The sequence below is a fragment of the Diceros bicornis genome, chromosome 17 (genome assembly GCF_020826845.1).
Source record: "Diceros bicornis minor isolate mBicDic1 chromosome 17, mDicBic1.mat.cur, whole genome shotgun sequence".
Taxonomy (NCBI): domain Eukaryota; kingdom Metazoa; phylum Chordata; class Mammalia; order Perissodactyla; family Rhinocerotidae; genus Diceros; species Diceros bicornis.
The window spans coordinates 30,157,365-30,172,251 of NC_080756.1; the positions used below are offsets into that span (position 1 = coordinate 30,157,365).

The 14,887-nt window shown below is 38.0% G+C and overlaps 1 protein-coding gene across 1 annotated transcript in view; it reads left to right on the forward strand.

The window, feature by feature from the left end:
- The first annotated feature begins 251 nt into the window (after positions 1–251).
- Positions 252–14,887, forward strand: part of LOC131416196 (vitamin D3 hydroxylase-associated protein-like) — a 50,778-nt gene continuing 36,142 nt past the window's right edge. The window contains 7 exon segments of the mRNA XM_058558516.1: positions 252–536; positions 5,736–5,849; positions 6,744–6,887; positions 10,440–10,573; positions 11,355–11,561; positions 13,195–13,235; positions 13,991–14,115. Coding sequence (XP_058414499.1) covers positions 306–536; positions 5,736–5,849; positions 6,744–6,887; positions 10,440–10,573; positions 11,355–11,561; positions 13,195–13,235; positions 13,991–14,115 — 996 coding nt within the window. The 5' untranslated portion in view covers positions 252–305.

The window sequence follows — 14,887 nt, forward strand, 5'->3', positions numbered from 1 at the left end:
AAGAGTGCAGTGTTTTAGAAGGAAAGGGAGAGGATGAAGCATTGGAGAAATGGCCGCTGGTCAGGTGAGTAAACTTTTCGGAAGAAGAAATGGGGCTCCAGAGCATGCCCCGGGAAAACTAACACTGTGTGTTCAGGACAGGAAGGATGTTTGCGTCCAGGTTGGTGTGGGACAGAAGTCTCACCCTTCTAGTTTGTAGCGAGGGTAAATGATTGACCAACTAAGAAATAAACTTAGGGGTGGGAGAGAGTTCTCATCCCCAGAAGGTGCTCTATTCTCTGGCAAATCCTGTGTCCCCCTGAAACATGCAAAGGATTCAGGATATGTTGGGGTATGAAAGGCTGACACAGCTCTTGCCCACCATGAAACTGGATGGTCGAGTCATTACAGCTATCCTCTGTGGCTGTGGAGCTGGCATCCTGCTGCGGAAATGACTCTTAAGGAGACAACTTCGGAAGAAGATTGCCAAGGCCCAGGAGCAGAGAGCACGTTTGCTGGAGCAGATGAAGGCTGCAGTGAGCCGCTTTAAGCATAAGGTGCGTTTCGAGCTTATATGTCCATTCAATCATTTACTCATTCAGCAAACGTTTGTGTAGCGCTTCCTTTGGTCAGACAGTGCAGGAGCTTCTAGGTGTACAGGCTGAGCAAAACCAACACAGTTCCTGCTTAATGGAGCTTAGTTTTGAGAGAGAGACAGATACTATTCAAACAATCACATAATAAATCTATAGATGCAAATCATAGTAATACGTGAGGAAATGAGAGAGGCTTTCAAGCTCATATTAACAGTGGGGAGACTGATATAGTCTAGGGAGTCCGAGAGGGCTCTTCTGGAGAAGTGATGCTTGAGGAAAGACTCAAAGAAGATGTAGAAGATAAGTAGATGGGACATTTAGTGGTTGGAAGGTGTCATAGAATTAATGAGAGTGGTGGAGGAAAATCATTCCAGGCAGAGCATGGGCAAAGGCCCTGAGGTAGAATAAACTCTAGGATAGTCCAGAAAGTGAAAGACAGCCAATGTAGCTAGAGTACAGATAGTCAGCCTTGGGAAGGTGGCTTCTATGTACTTCAGACAAAATGATCACCGGATCAGCATTTACCAAACAAACAAGTGACTCCTTTACCACTTGCTACTAGTTGTCAGGAATCCTAGCTGAAATGACCATTTTGTTTCCCTTAATGGAAATTTTATTTTTATCTGAAAAATGAGGTTGCCATTTTTCTTAATCTTAATATGGTAAAGTATTTAATGTGGTTTCCTATAGTTATTAAAATGTTTGCTTTGTCTAAATTAATGGAGTTAATATATGTTTTATGATTCCCCTAGACTTGGATAATAAATTATTGGAAAAAAATGTTCATTTGTCTTATATCCTTTATGGATTAGTTCATTGTTCAATAATTCTAAAACGGGTCAAGTTTATTGTAAATTTTATGTTTCTGTTCCTTGATTAGCTCCATATAAATCATTTTTCTCTTCCCTGTTTGCAGGCATTTAATTAAATGATTCTTATTAACATTAACAACAACAAAAAAATAATGCTAGCTAAAACTCCAGATTACTTCTGCGTTGACTTCCTGAATCATAATCTCTGGGGGTATAGCCTAAAAATCTGCATCTTCAGATTGCCTAGGCAATTTTTTTTTTATTTTTTACTTTAGTTTGAGAACCGGTGCACTAAATATTAAAGCAATCGATTGATGGATAATTTTGGAGCGGTAGCTTTGTTTTAATTGTACACATATTGGGTGTGTATTAGCTTTCATTGCTGTGTTTAAAGATACCATAAACTTAGCAGTGCAAACTATATCCATTTATTAGCTCAAAGTTCTATACATCAGAGGTCTGGGCGCTGCATTACTGAGTTCTCTGCTCAGGATTTTCTAAGGCTGAAATCAAAGTGTTGGTTGGGCTGAGTTCTCATCTGGATGCTCTGAGGAAGAATCCTCTTCCGAGCTCATTCTGGTTGTTGAAATAGTTGAGTTTCTTGCAGTCGTAGGATTGAGGTCCCTGTTTTCTTGCTAGCTGTGAGCTGGGGAATGCTCTCACCTCCTAGAGGCTGCTTGCAATGCAGTTGTTTGCCACCTGGCTCCCATAGGCCACTCCCGGCTAGCAGGAGTGCATCTCTCTGACTTCAAATCTTTAATTTCCTCTATGACCTCTAGATCCAGATTTAAAGGATTCATTATCAGGTCAACCCCACCTGGATAATTTCCCTTTCGATTAACTCAAGTTAAAGTTTAAATTAGTAATTAGTAACTTTAATTACATCTGCAAAATCTTTTGCCATATAACTTAACACAATCTTGGGAATAACATCTCATCATATTTACAGGTTCTGCTCACATTCAAGAGGAGAGGATTATACAAGGATGAGAGTCACTGGGGGTCATCTTAGAATTCTGCCTGCCATGAGGTGGTTTCTAGGGCCATGCACTATATATATGTACACACACATATATATATATTTGCACATATATATATATATATATATAAAATTTAATTTGATACAACGACCTATGAGGTAGATATTAGTATAAGTCCCTTATTTCAGACGATATAACTGGGGCTCAGGGAGGTTAAGTAACTTGCCAAAAGTCATTCAGATTGTGAGTGACCAGCTTCAGGCTGACAAGTTCAACTTGTCTGACTCTAGATCCTGTGTTCATAATCAGAATATAGACCTCATTAACTTTATTTACTTCAGTTCCAATGTAAGTGAATAGAAATAGAGGAGAATCTTTAATTGCTCCATATTTTAGAAATGTCTTAATAAAGATTATTTTCTCTTGTGGAAACTTGGACCTGAAATCTCAAGAAATCCCTTCCTTCTCCTTTTCTCCCTCACTACAAGATAAAGTGCCAGTAATAACAAGTTATGCTTACACGGGATACAGGCCAGCTATTGCTTCCATCTGGCAGTTTACGAGGTAGGTCACTGTACAGATGGAAGAAGAGAAGCCATACTGGAATCCCGTTAGTTAATTATTAAGTCCCTATAACCTTTAGACGTTCATCTGGAAATAATAAGTTGTTTTATGGATAGAGTTTCATTATAAAAATTAAGAAGTAAGAAGATTAGACAAGAAGTATAAAGGCTATGAGGTAAAAATACTAGGGAAAAAAGGAATGATACCTATGAGGAATTACTTATGCCTCAAGATACTTCTTATTTAGTTTTGATGTGGAAGATTAAGAAAGCTATAGAATTTTTTTTCCTCCAGTAAATGTTCATCCTCTGCTAGGCCTTTGTTACGTTTGCAGAATGGTAGCCAGGAAATTATGTTATTTTTTAACAGCATCACCCTGCAGTTTGATATAAGTATAGCTCGTTTTGGAGCACCACTGCTCTTTTTTTGTGCCCTTAAATCCCTCTATTTTCCTGGAATCCTCGGAATGCCATTCCCAGACACTCATTGACGCTCTTTCTTTTCTCCTATCCTGAAAATTTGGCAGGAATTACTACCCCTATTAACACTGAGGAATAAGTGATTCATTAAGTTTAAGGGAGCTGTCTCTAGAGGCATTTGTATTTTACCAGAGGATGACTACTTAAAGAATTTATATTACATTGTGGAACTTCAAATATTGCAAATTGTCTAAAGTTCCATTGGTAAATCAAAAAGTCTGTCTGAAGCTCTTGAAATCCTGTGTGTTACATATGACCTGCTGTCTATTTGTAATTCCACCTCTATCTAAAGGTACCAATGTTACTGATTTCATAATTACTTCATCACATAAATATTTGACATATAGCGGAAACTGGGGAACATCTATGGAAATAAATGTTGATTTGTCAATAATACCAACTCTCTTAAAGTGACAATGAGGAATTAGAGCTGGAAAGAAGATTCTTGGATCTTTTCGCCCCTAACAACGAGTAGGGCTCTTTATAAATAGACCTCAATAGCATCCAGTTTTTCTAGAGTTCATTTGCTAGTTATTTTCTTTATAGGAATTTTCTTTTCTTTTCTTTTCTTTTCTTTTCTTTTCTTTTCTTTTCTTTTCTTTTTTTTTGTGGGGAAGATCGTCCTGAGCTAACATCCATGCCAATCCTCCTCTTTTTGCTGAGGAAGACTGGCCCTGGGCTAACGTCTGTGCCCATTTTCCTCTGCTTTACGTGGGACACCACCACAGTATGGCCTGACAAGCAGTGCATCGGTGCGCATCTGGGATCCCAACCCTGGCCGCCAGCGGTGGAGCATGCACACTTAACCGCTATACCATGGGGCCGGCCCCAGGAAAATTTTTTTAACTTACTGATATTAATGTTACATCCCTCCAGCTGTAGTTAATCAATTTAGTTTGGACTTTTGCTTCCTTTGGATTTATGCATATATAGAACAACTATATATGCATAAAAGTTTCTAAAGTAATTATGAAATGGCTGTATAACACTGGTTATTAGTATTATTGGTAACTCATTTGTAATTGGTGCCACAGAATCTTTAAAACATTTTTTCCCTTAGTAACTGGAATGCAACTTGTCTTACCTACTGTTGATCATTTTAGTATCAACTGTATCTATTTTAACATAATATCATACAATGTATATTTCTGACAAAGACTCTCTGGTATATGTAAGTGGCACATTCGACTCTTAGAGGAAAGTTTAGGCTTCCCCTTTCTCACTCTTCACTTTGGAGGGTTTTCTGGCCCTGGGAAGGCATTCTCTGTCTTGCAGTTTGTTTGTTTGTTTGTTTGTTTGTGAGGAAGATCAGCCCTGAGCTAACATCCGTGCCAATCCTCCTCTTTTTGCTGAGGTAGACTGGCCCTGGGCTAACATCTGTGCCCATCTTCTTCTACTTTATATGGGACGCCGCCACAGCATGGCTTGACAAGCGGTGTGTCGGTGCGCTTCTCAAGGGCACCGCCCGGGATCCAAACCTTAGAACCCTGGGCCGCCACAGCGGAATGCACGCACTTGACCGCTCTGCCACCTGGCCGGCCCTGTCTTGCAGTTTAAAGGATGTTGTTGTGACAAGGAAAAGTCGAATTGTACTGCATGTCATTTGACAGCAGTCATGTGAGGCCACACTCTGTATTGTATATTTGCAAAATATGTCAGTGTTACTGCTGACAGATCGTTGAAGTAAAGTGATTACATATTAAATTTAAAACAAGAAACAAAAAAGACTCTGTGCTAGGCCTTAGGAAGAAATGTGTCCTTCTAGGTCTTTCTTGGATTTGCCACTCTGACCCTTCTTGCCTTCCATGAAGTAAAATATTGAAGCTCAAGAGCCAGGAGGATGCTGGGAAGGAGTGTCCAAGGAAGCAACTTCACCAAGGAGGCTTGACTACATATGCCCAGCTCAAGGGGTTCCACAGAGCATTTGGGGTTCAAAAGAAGCTAATAACAAACAGTGACTTCATTTGGAATTTTTCCTCTCTATATTACTGCTTAATTTATGTGTTACGATTCACTACTAATTAGTTTATAATTATTTATCTACTTAAAAGTATATATTTCTATATGTACTCCTTGTTTTTCCTACTTGGCTTAGAAAAACACACATTAATATGTTTTATCTGTGAAAGCGTACATGTTTTTCTGACAATAGATTGCAAAGTCCTTGAGCGAAGGGGCCTATCTTTCCTGGGTATTTCCCACAAAATATAAACCTTAATGTTTTATACTTAATATTTATTGAGCAAAGATTTAATATTTGGTGGACTAGTGAATGATTGCTTCTTCCACTGTAATGTCTCATTCTATTTTTTCATTTTCCTATAGCATGCAGATATCCAGCCTGAGTCCATCCTCTCTCTGTCACTGCTGGAACTGAGTGAGAAGCTCCGGGAAGGTGCCTTGAGCCCAGAAAACGTCCTCTACACCTACATGGAGCAGGTAAGGGTCATGTGAGTGAAACTGTGATTGACAAAGCTTGTGAAGGGAAACCTGGTTATCTAGATGAGAGGAAACCTCAGCAATTACTGGTGGTTCTAAGTATAAGGGTCTGGCTCTTACTAGAGTAGTACTTCAGATGAAGAGATGGTTTACAGAAGAGAGAAAACATTAGTAAATGCCTAGACATAAGATCTATGGGGGACATTTTAAGGATTCAACTAGAGAAGGAAAAATATACTATAAGGAAAATATATATTTTCTATAAAAGATTTAACCTTAAAAGTGACCTTAGGGTGGGCTGGCCACATGGCCTACTGGTTCAGTTTGGTGCACTCTGCTTTGGCGGCCCACATTTGGTTCCCAGGCGTGGACCTACACCACTCATTGGCAGCCGTGCTGTGGCAGTGACCCACATACAAAATAGAGGAAGACTGGTACAGATGTTATCTCAGGGCAAATCCTCCTCAGCAAAATGACAGATGAAGAAAAACAGTTTGTTATACATTTAAAAAGTCTGTAGATTATTTTGTAAATTTTTGAAAATTTCATTTGATGGAAAATGAACTGAGGAGTAGATATAAGGAAGTAGATACTGGCTTCATCATAAATAAGTGATATTTGTAGGTGTCAGAAATTCTAATGGGTCATCTTGGGATGAAAGACATTCGTGGTTGCCCAAAGGAGATTTTGAGAGAGAATAGAAATGACTGGTTATGAGGGATTATTCAAGGCTTTCCTGAATACCCTCTAGAGCTCTTCCCAAACTATAATTTTGTGAAATGAAAAATTCACTATTCAAGAGGAGATATTGTGGATGTAATTGTCTCTTGAACTCCTTGTTCCTGGGTGTTTTAATGTTATTTTCTTGTTCCTTCTGTGGATATTGATGAAAAGGCACTAAAGGTAAACAAAGAGCTGAACTGCCTAACAGACTTTATTCCAGACTGCGAAGAGCAGCTTAAAGAACTTCCTAAGGGAAAAGAAAAGGGACTTCTCTATGGAGTTCCCGTCAGCCTGAAGGAGCACTTTGATTACAAGGTGAGGCTCCATTCTTCCTCAAGAGATCCCCTCCTCCCGCAAATGGAAATTCCTTTATTATTCTGCTGATTATATATTTTTTATCTGTTATATTAAATGAAAAAATCAAATATAAATGTATAAAATTAAGTTCTTTTCTACAACCAATTTACTAACCCAAGATAACCAGACCTTTTTATTTTTATGCATTTATATGTATAATTTCATATATATATAAATAAGTGTGGTTATACTCCTGTTCCTCAGTCTGCAGTTTTGAACTAAAATGTATTGTGAACACCTTTCCATGCAAACACTTGTAGAAATATTTCACCCTTTGAAGTGACTCCAGAGTATTGCATTATTTGAATATGTCATAATTTACATAATGAAACCCCTATTGATGGATGTTTACATTGCTTCCTTTTTTCTTTTTATTTTGTTGTTCCTTTTCTTTCCCTTTCTTTCTCCAGTCACATAATCATTTCTTTGCATGAGTGATTCTCAGACTTTTTGGTCAGGACACTTGTATTCTCCTAAAGTCATTGTTAAAAAAAATTTTTTTTAACTGCCAGTGTGTAGTTGTGTAGAATACAATTACTAATACAGTTTGGTACCACTGCCTTAATTAATGGTAGGATATTAGCTAATTTATGCACCTTTGCTTTCGACCATTAGTGCAAATGTCAACACAGAACAAAAGAAAAATGACATTTTAATATTATCATGAAAATAGTGTTTACCTCACCAACTCCCTGTAAGACTCTTGGGGACCTCGAGAAATCAATGGGTCACTTTGAGAATCATTGCCTTGGATAAATGACCAGAAATGGCATTTCTGTGTTAAATGGTATATTTCTATAATTTTATTTATTTATTTATTTTCCCCCCAAAGCCCCAGTAGATAGTTGTATGTCATAGTTACACATCCTTCTAGTTGCTGTATGTGGGACGTGGCCTCAGCATGGCTAGAGAAGCGGTGCGTCGGTGCGCGCCCGGGATCTGAACCCAGGCCGCCAGTAGTGGAGTGTGCGCACTTAACCGCTAAGCCACGGGGCCAGCCCCTAAATGGTGTATTTCTAGATTGAAGGACAGTTCTATGACCAGATTCTTCACTAGATACCAGCTAATGTAGGAACCAAAGAATCACAACCACAATTTATGTGAAGACATCTTCTCGAGTACTTGGCCCAGTGTGAGGAATATAAAGCAGAACCTTAACAGGATTCCCAGTGGAAAAAAAAAATCTGGATTTCTCTTTTTGCTGTTCGCAGAAGGTGGCATACAGGGGAAGGTGAACACAAAGCTCTCTTTGGTGTCTGACTAAAACAGTATACCATTTTCCCCTCAAACACTTTCCTTTGTACCCCAAACTTCATGCTTTTCGATTAGAAATCAAGATCCTCTACAACCTTACTTCAACTTACGTTTCCAAGCATACATCTTGCACTCTTTTGCACATTCCTTTGCATCAGCTAAACGGAAATATTCCCAGCTTTTCTAAGTGAGATACCCTTTCCTACTCTTTGGTTGCTTTGTGGTTTCAGTCTGGTATTGCCTGTTTGAACGAAACAAATCCTCTCTGTTCTTCAAGCTCATCTTAAAGAGAAATTCCATCTTATTTATGAAGGCTTTGTCATGGTCTCTACCAAAGTGAAGATATTTCGTAGAAAAAATAAGATTCACATACACAACAAATGGAAAATAGAACAAGACAACCTTTATTGCTACCTATCCTGCAACAAGTTTCTGCCTCTTAGTAGAGAAAGAGAACACACCATCTTCTCACATACAATGTAGGATATTAAAGGACAAGAAACGTATATTATCTTCACGCCTCTATAGCTGGTCAATTTCTTGAGTAAATTAAGGAAAAATTGTGCTTGAAGCTAGAGGAGTGCGAAGTTTATGACTGTACTACAGCCTAATTATATATGCCTCCTCTGTTTTGTACGAGTTTCATTTTCCCTAATAAATTCTTTAAATAGAGACTGTGAAATCTATTTCCACTGTGTTCTATAGTATACGACACAGTACATACAAGATGGCATGATTTCTGCTTGCTTGGTATCAAGTCTCTGATTCTCACGTCTGTGAGCTAAGTCAGGACTAGAATATTCACAAAACTTAATATTGGACGCTTAATGCTTAACCTGAGGGTAATTGAGAGAATGATGATTCAGCAGATCGTTAGTGCAGTGTAAAATTCTCATGCTCCCACCTTGTTAAGTAAATAGCGTGATAGATAAGGGTATTGTGTCAATTGCCTGGGTTCAAATTTCACTCTAACACCATCTGTGTGACCTTATGTAAGTTTCTTAACTTCTCCATGCTTTGGAAACACAGAAAATAACACACCTATTTATAGAATAATTGTTTGACTTCAAAGATTTAACACACATGAAAAGTGCTAAGAACAGTATCTGGTTTCCAACAAGTAATCACATATCGGCTGGTAGGAGTAACAGCAGTAGTAAAGCAGTAGTAGCAGTAGGACCAAGAGAGGATTCTCACCTTTGGTATTGTCCCTGCATGAAAACTCCAAACTAAATGACCTTCAGGAGAGAGAATAATCACAGCCTGAAGCAACATTTTCCATGTCATGTCTAGAATAATTTTTACATGGTCATAGTAACTAAGTAAAAAAGATACAATCATCTTTAATGTTCATAATGGAACAGAGAGATCCTAGATATAAATCCATGGGATAATTTAACTTCCAATAATTCTGACTGGTTTCAAACCTTTTTATAATTCTTATCATTCAATTAAAAAACAAAACAGTAAATGCTGAAGACAGATGCCCAGATAACCTTACCAATGCATGATCAGCCTCTGATTTAATAAATTAGCCAGTTAATAACTCAGAGGAAGCACAATGTTTTAAAGTGGAATAAATTTAAGTTTTGGGGTCAGGCATTACATTTTATCTTCACCACTTATTGTGTGACTAAGAGAAAGTTATTTAACTGCTTTGAATCTCAATTTCTTCAGCTCTAATATATGTATATGTATAAACACTGTATAGAATTGTTGTGATAATAAAAAGTATTAACGCTTTAAGCGTCTTGTACCTAGCAAATATTGGACACTACTCAAAGATTGATATCATTCTCTTATTTTCTTCAGGCTATTTAAATTATCTTTGATTATAAATAATTGTATTGTACATTGCTTTAAAACATAAATAAACAAATCTATAAACATATCACATACATACATATACAAACACACACTAAAGAATGCAAGCTTGTGAGATCCTGAGCACAAAGTGCAAAAGGGCAAGTGTTTTTAAAAGCTTTTCAATGATGACTTATGATCTATCATCTATCTGTCTATTTATCATCTACTATCTACTATCCCTTTACCTAGCCATCTACCAAGCCAACTACTTATCTACCTATTATCTCTCTACCTACCCAACCATGCTATGTTACTTGGAGAAACTCAAGTGTAAGCCATGATTTTCAAGTATAAGCAAATACTACCCAATAGCATGCAATATGTTTAGAAAATTATCATAAGAACTGGTTGAAATTTCGAAGTCAGCTAATGACTTGGTGTTCCCTTTAGAATCATGTCTCTAGCTGTGGCCTGGTGAGCTTTCTTGGAATTCCTGCAAAAGATGACTGTGTGATTGTGAGAGTGTTGAAGAGCCAAGGGGCTATCCCTTTTGTTAAGACCAATGTTCCACAGACCATGCTCAGGTCTGGGTCAACTTCTCTACAATGGGGAAGACTGATTTTCCTTTAGTCTGAGACCAGCTCCTGACTCATCTGCCTTTGCAGGGCAAAGGCAGCTACTTTTCACATACTATGAGTTTACAACTATGTTCCTCATATTTAAAGTGACCAAATTGTGATCTGAGTAAAAGTGATGTTATGAAAATCCCAGTTGACAGAGTAACTGAGTTTAGGTAAGGAACCCTATAGTTTCATACACCAAGAAGAATATGAACCACAATCGCTACTACCAAGGACACAAGAGAAGAATGAAATGGGCCTGGGGCAACAAACATTTGGCTCACTGGTCCTCAGAAAAACAGTTGGTAAACACCACACTAGACATTCACAGATTCAATCTCATACTGTTTAGGCAAGTTGAGGCTTATCCATCCCATATAGTGCTCCTCTTATAACTATTTTTAGAAAAAGAATTTCATTAGCCTCCTTTGCTCATTTGTACCAAGGCATAGGAAACCTTCATGATTTGGAAATTTTCGTGGGTAGCCTTTTATTCTTTCCCTAAAAATGATAAGTACTTGTTCTTATCTTTATCTTAATATCCTTCAGATCCTTCAAAATCTTTAATACATGTTTTCTTTAGGAGGAGTGGAAAGTATCATCTCAGCTTTAAATGGAAAGATAAATAATTTGAAGGGCATAAGAGGGTAGTGTATGTAGGTATAAGAGAATTTGGAAATGTAAGGGCATTGGAAAGAAATCTCAGCTGCCATGGGCCTAATTTCAGACCTTTGATGTCTTTCAGCTACAACAGTAGCAACGTGATCTTTGGAAAGACTCTACATCCCCAAAACCCCAAGAAAAGTCCTGGGGGTTCTTCCAGTGGGGAAGGAGCACTGATTGCTGGAGGGAGTTCCATCTTGGGCTTGGGCAGTGATTTGGGTGGAAGTATCTGCGTACCTTCTAGTTTCTGTGGTATTTGTGGTTTCAAGCCTACAGGATCTCGACAGAGGTAATCTGACAAAACACATCATTTAGAGGATGGGAATTAATTTAAGGTTTTGAATAAAGTGGAGGTTACTTATTTTGGCTCTTTCTACATTCTCGTCTCATCAATAGATTATCCACAGTGACTCATACTCAATTCAATAGGATCTAGGCAAATAATTTAGTCCTTTGCCATTAAGAACTAGATACTTTGCCATCTGAAGTCAATCCATCATCTTTGTGAAATGTCTCAGTCACTCTGTAATTAGGGCTACCATTGAAATCCTGTTGAATGAAGACTGTTTTTTTGTGTTCCATGAGTATTAGTAGCTTTCCTAATCTTGGGCTGGTATCTCTTAGAATAAGAGGGATACGAATATTGTCTTGATGTGAGGGGACCAGAATCCTGCTTGTATTAGTTGCAATTGATATTGCCAAAGACTCTTACATTTTGCCAATTGTCAATACAACTCAGGCTTTTGCATAGCTAAGTCTGCATAGCTAAGTATCTCTTAGCTAAGTCTAAAACTAAAGAATGACCCTTTCAAGTTGACCCTGAAATAAAAGTAAACAAGTATTTTAAAGATCAATGTCCACGATGTCCCAAGTCTTGTTTGGATAAGGAATATGCGTATTAGACCCAGGAGATAAAACTGGTGATATTTTGGCTTCTTTTTAATAATGTTGGACAGGCCTACTGTGAGGATTAGGTAAGCTGTAAAGTACTATACAAATAAAATATTGTCTGTTAAATTGTGTTCCCAGAATTAGACGGGTTTCTATAAATAAATTGCTTTCTAATGTGTTTTAGTCCCACAGTAAAGACCCATCAAGAGATTGATGCGAGCAGGTTTTCATTTTCCTAATTGTCTAGTGAATTCTAATAATGGATCCCCAGACAAAGCCTGTTTTTTCATTTTCCCTGAATGGAGTTTGCCCATATTTAGTAAGGGTGAAATTATTGTAAAATATTTATATTATCCAGTCTACTTAATATACTTCATGTGGTTAATATTACCAACTGCTGTTGGTTAAAACAAAAGCAGTCAGCCATACACAGAACACTGACGGGTGATCTATTTGATACCCATCGATCACTTGTCCCCACTGCTTGTTTATCTTAGTGGTTTATTCATTATCCTGTTAATAGAAATATTTTCTTAGTAGATTCTGCAGCATGCTATGGTTGCTTGTTTCTAATTTTTACAGTGTTTAGATAATTTCAGCTTCTTAATAAAAAATCTAAATTCTCTGTCCATAATTCAAGCTCATTAGATCACGCTGATCTTTGTATATAAGTAAAATTGCTACAATGAAACTCCTCTTTCTACTCATTTTCCTCCCATGTGTTCTTTTCCTTTTATTTTCCTATGTCATGGTCCTTCTTTTCTGTTATGATCTGAAATATAAGTTGGGAGAGTATTTTTCCTAACTATTTTTTTCCATAACCTCCTTCCACCAAGCTGAAAACTTCTTGAGGAGGGAAACCATGTTGTTCATATTTGAATCTATCTTTTTAGTTGCTTAAACCCCATAAGTGCTCAATAACTGCTTTTGGATTATGTAAGTGATTGAATAGATTATATTTAATAAATTATAGAAAAATTAATAAATGAATAGCATTGGTCTCTAATACTTAGCAAACATTTATTTTATAGCTTGCTTGGTATGTCTGTTCCGGTGGAAGGCATGGACAGTGGTAAGCCCCTTTACCGATTGTAAGTTTTGTATTAAATACATCGATATGAATTCATCTTATCCAGCCACACGTAGTTTACTCTTCTGTAAAAAGTTAAAGAAGGGTAGCTCTTCCAAGAAATATTTCTTGATTCAAGATCTGTGTGGGGAGGCTCTCCTATATCTCTCTTTTATACTTTGACTTATTTCTATACCCTAGTTTCTCTCCGAGCTGGTGATTCATAACAGGCATTCAATATATGCATATGAAGAGACTAAAGAGAATTTAAAAATCATAGAGTCTAGAAACCACCATATTAATTTGCTTTCTTTATGAAAGTACGTCCTAGACTTTTGCAGATAGGTCTTGATATGGATTGACTTTGAGCTTCAGTACAACAATGAGACTCATTATCATAGAATTTTAAGGTCCAATGATGGTGTTAACAGATGAGCTTAATTAGGAACACTTGTAATCAGTTATGCCCAAAATAAAATTTTAAGTAGGAGAAGAACAGGAGAATGTCTAGACTAGGCATTTGGGCAGACGGAAAATGTTCAGAGACAGAACATGTAGAATTTGGTATAATTGTCTAGGAAGTCACTTTTCCCTGGAACAGAGAATGGCAGAGGGACATTAAAAAAACAAAAAAACTCTTCCCAAAACCTAGAGGATTCCTGAGACAGTCATGGAGTACCGGAGTCAGGAGTGTTAATCCTCACTCTCAGGGTATATGTAAAGGCATCTAGAATGTGATTTTCTTCTTTCACTTTCAGTGACTGGTGCCTTAGGGCCGATGGCCAGGGATGTGGACAGCCTAGCCTTGTGCATGAGGGCACTGCTGTGTGAGGAACTATTTCATCTAGATCCCTCAGTGCCACCTCTCTCCTTCAACGACGAGGTAAGGCAGAGCAATCAGGTCCTCTTGGGAGGTGAGTTCTTAAGATGTTCTACTCTAGGCAAAGTACTCCCCACTAAAATGGGAATCAGGGCTCAGATTCAATCCGGTTTGTATCATCGACACATGAAGTGAAAAAACTGGGGAAGAAAGTCTTGATGCACATTGTGCCTCAGTTTTCGTAATTTGAACATAGTGGAAATCATCCTATTTTTCCACCTATTCCCGAAAGATGAATGAGTCAGAATTACTCCACCCAGGAGCCAAAATGCCTGAGTTCAAATACCAGTTTTGTTACTAGCAACCTGTATGACCTTGAGCCGGTTACTTAATGGCTCTCTGCTTTAGGTTATTCATTAGTAAAATGGAGCTGTTCATGGTACCCACCTCATGGCATTGTGATGAGGGTTATATGAGTTAACACGGTAAGTGCTCAACAAGCATATCAGGTCAGAGGAGTTAATGTCAGTGAGTAACTGGGACTTGCTCAGTTCTAGAACTACATACACAGCCCTCTAGAGTTCTCATTATAGAACAACCGCTTGTGAGTCATCCAGCAGAGAGCCCTGTCGGAATGAAATGCCCACTAGGGGCACAAGATGTTGAAACACTCCTATGGGAGCTGGCACTCAGGTTAACTAGGGCTTCCCAGGCACTGCTCCACTTACTGTAATTCACATTTGATCTATCTTTCTCTTTAACCTCTGGAAGTCTGCCTTGTATCTGGAAAACAGGGCAATCTTTCCAGTCTCCTCCAAGTAGCTAGTCTAATCAG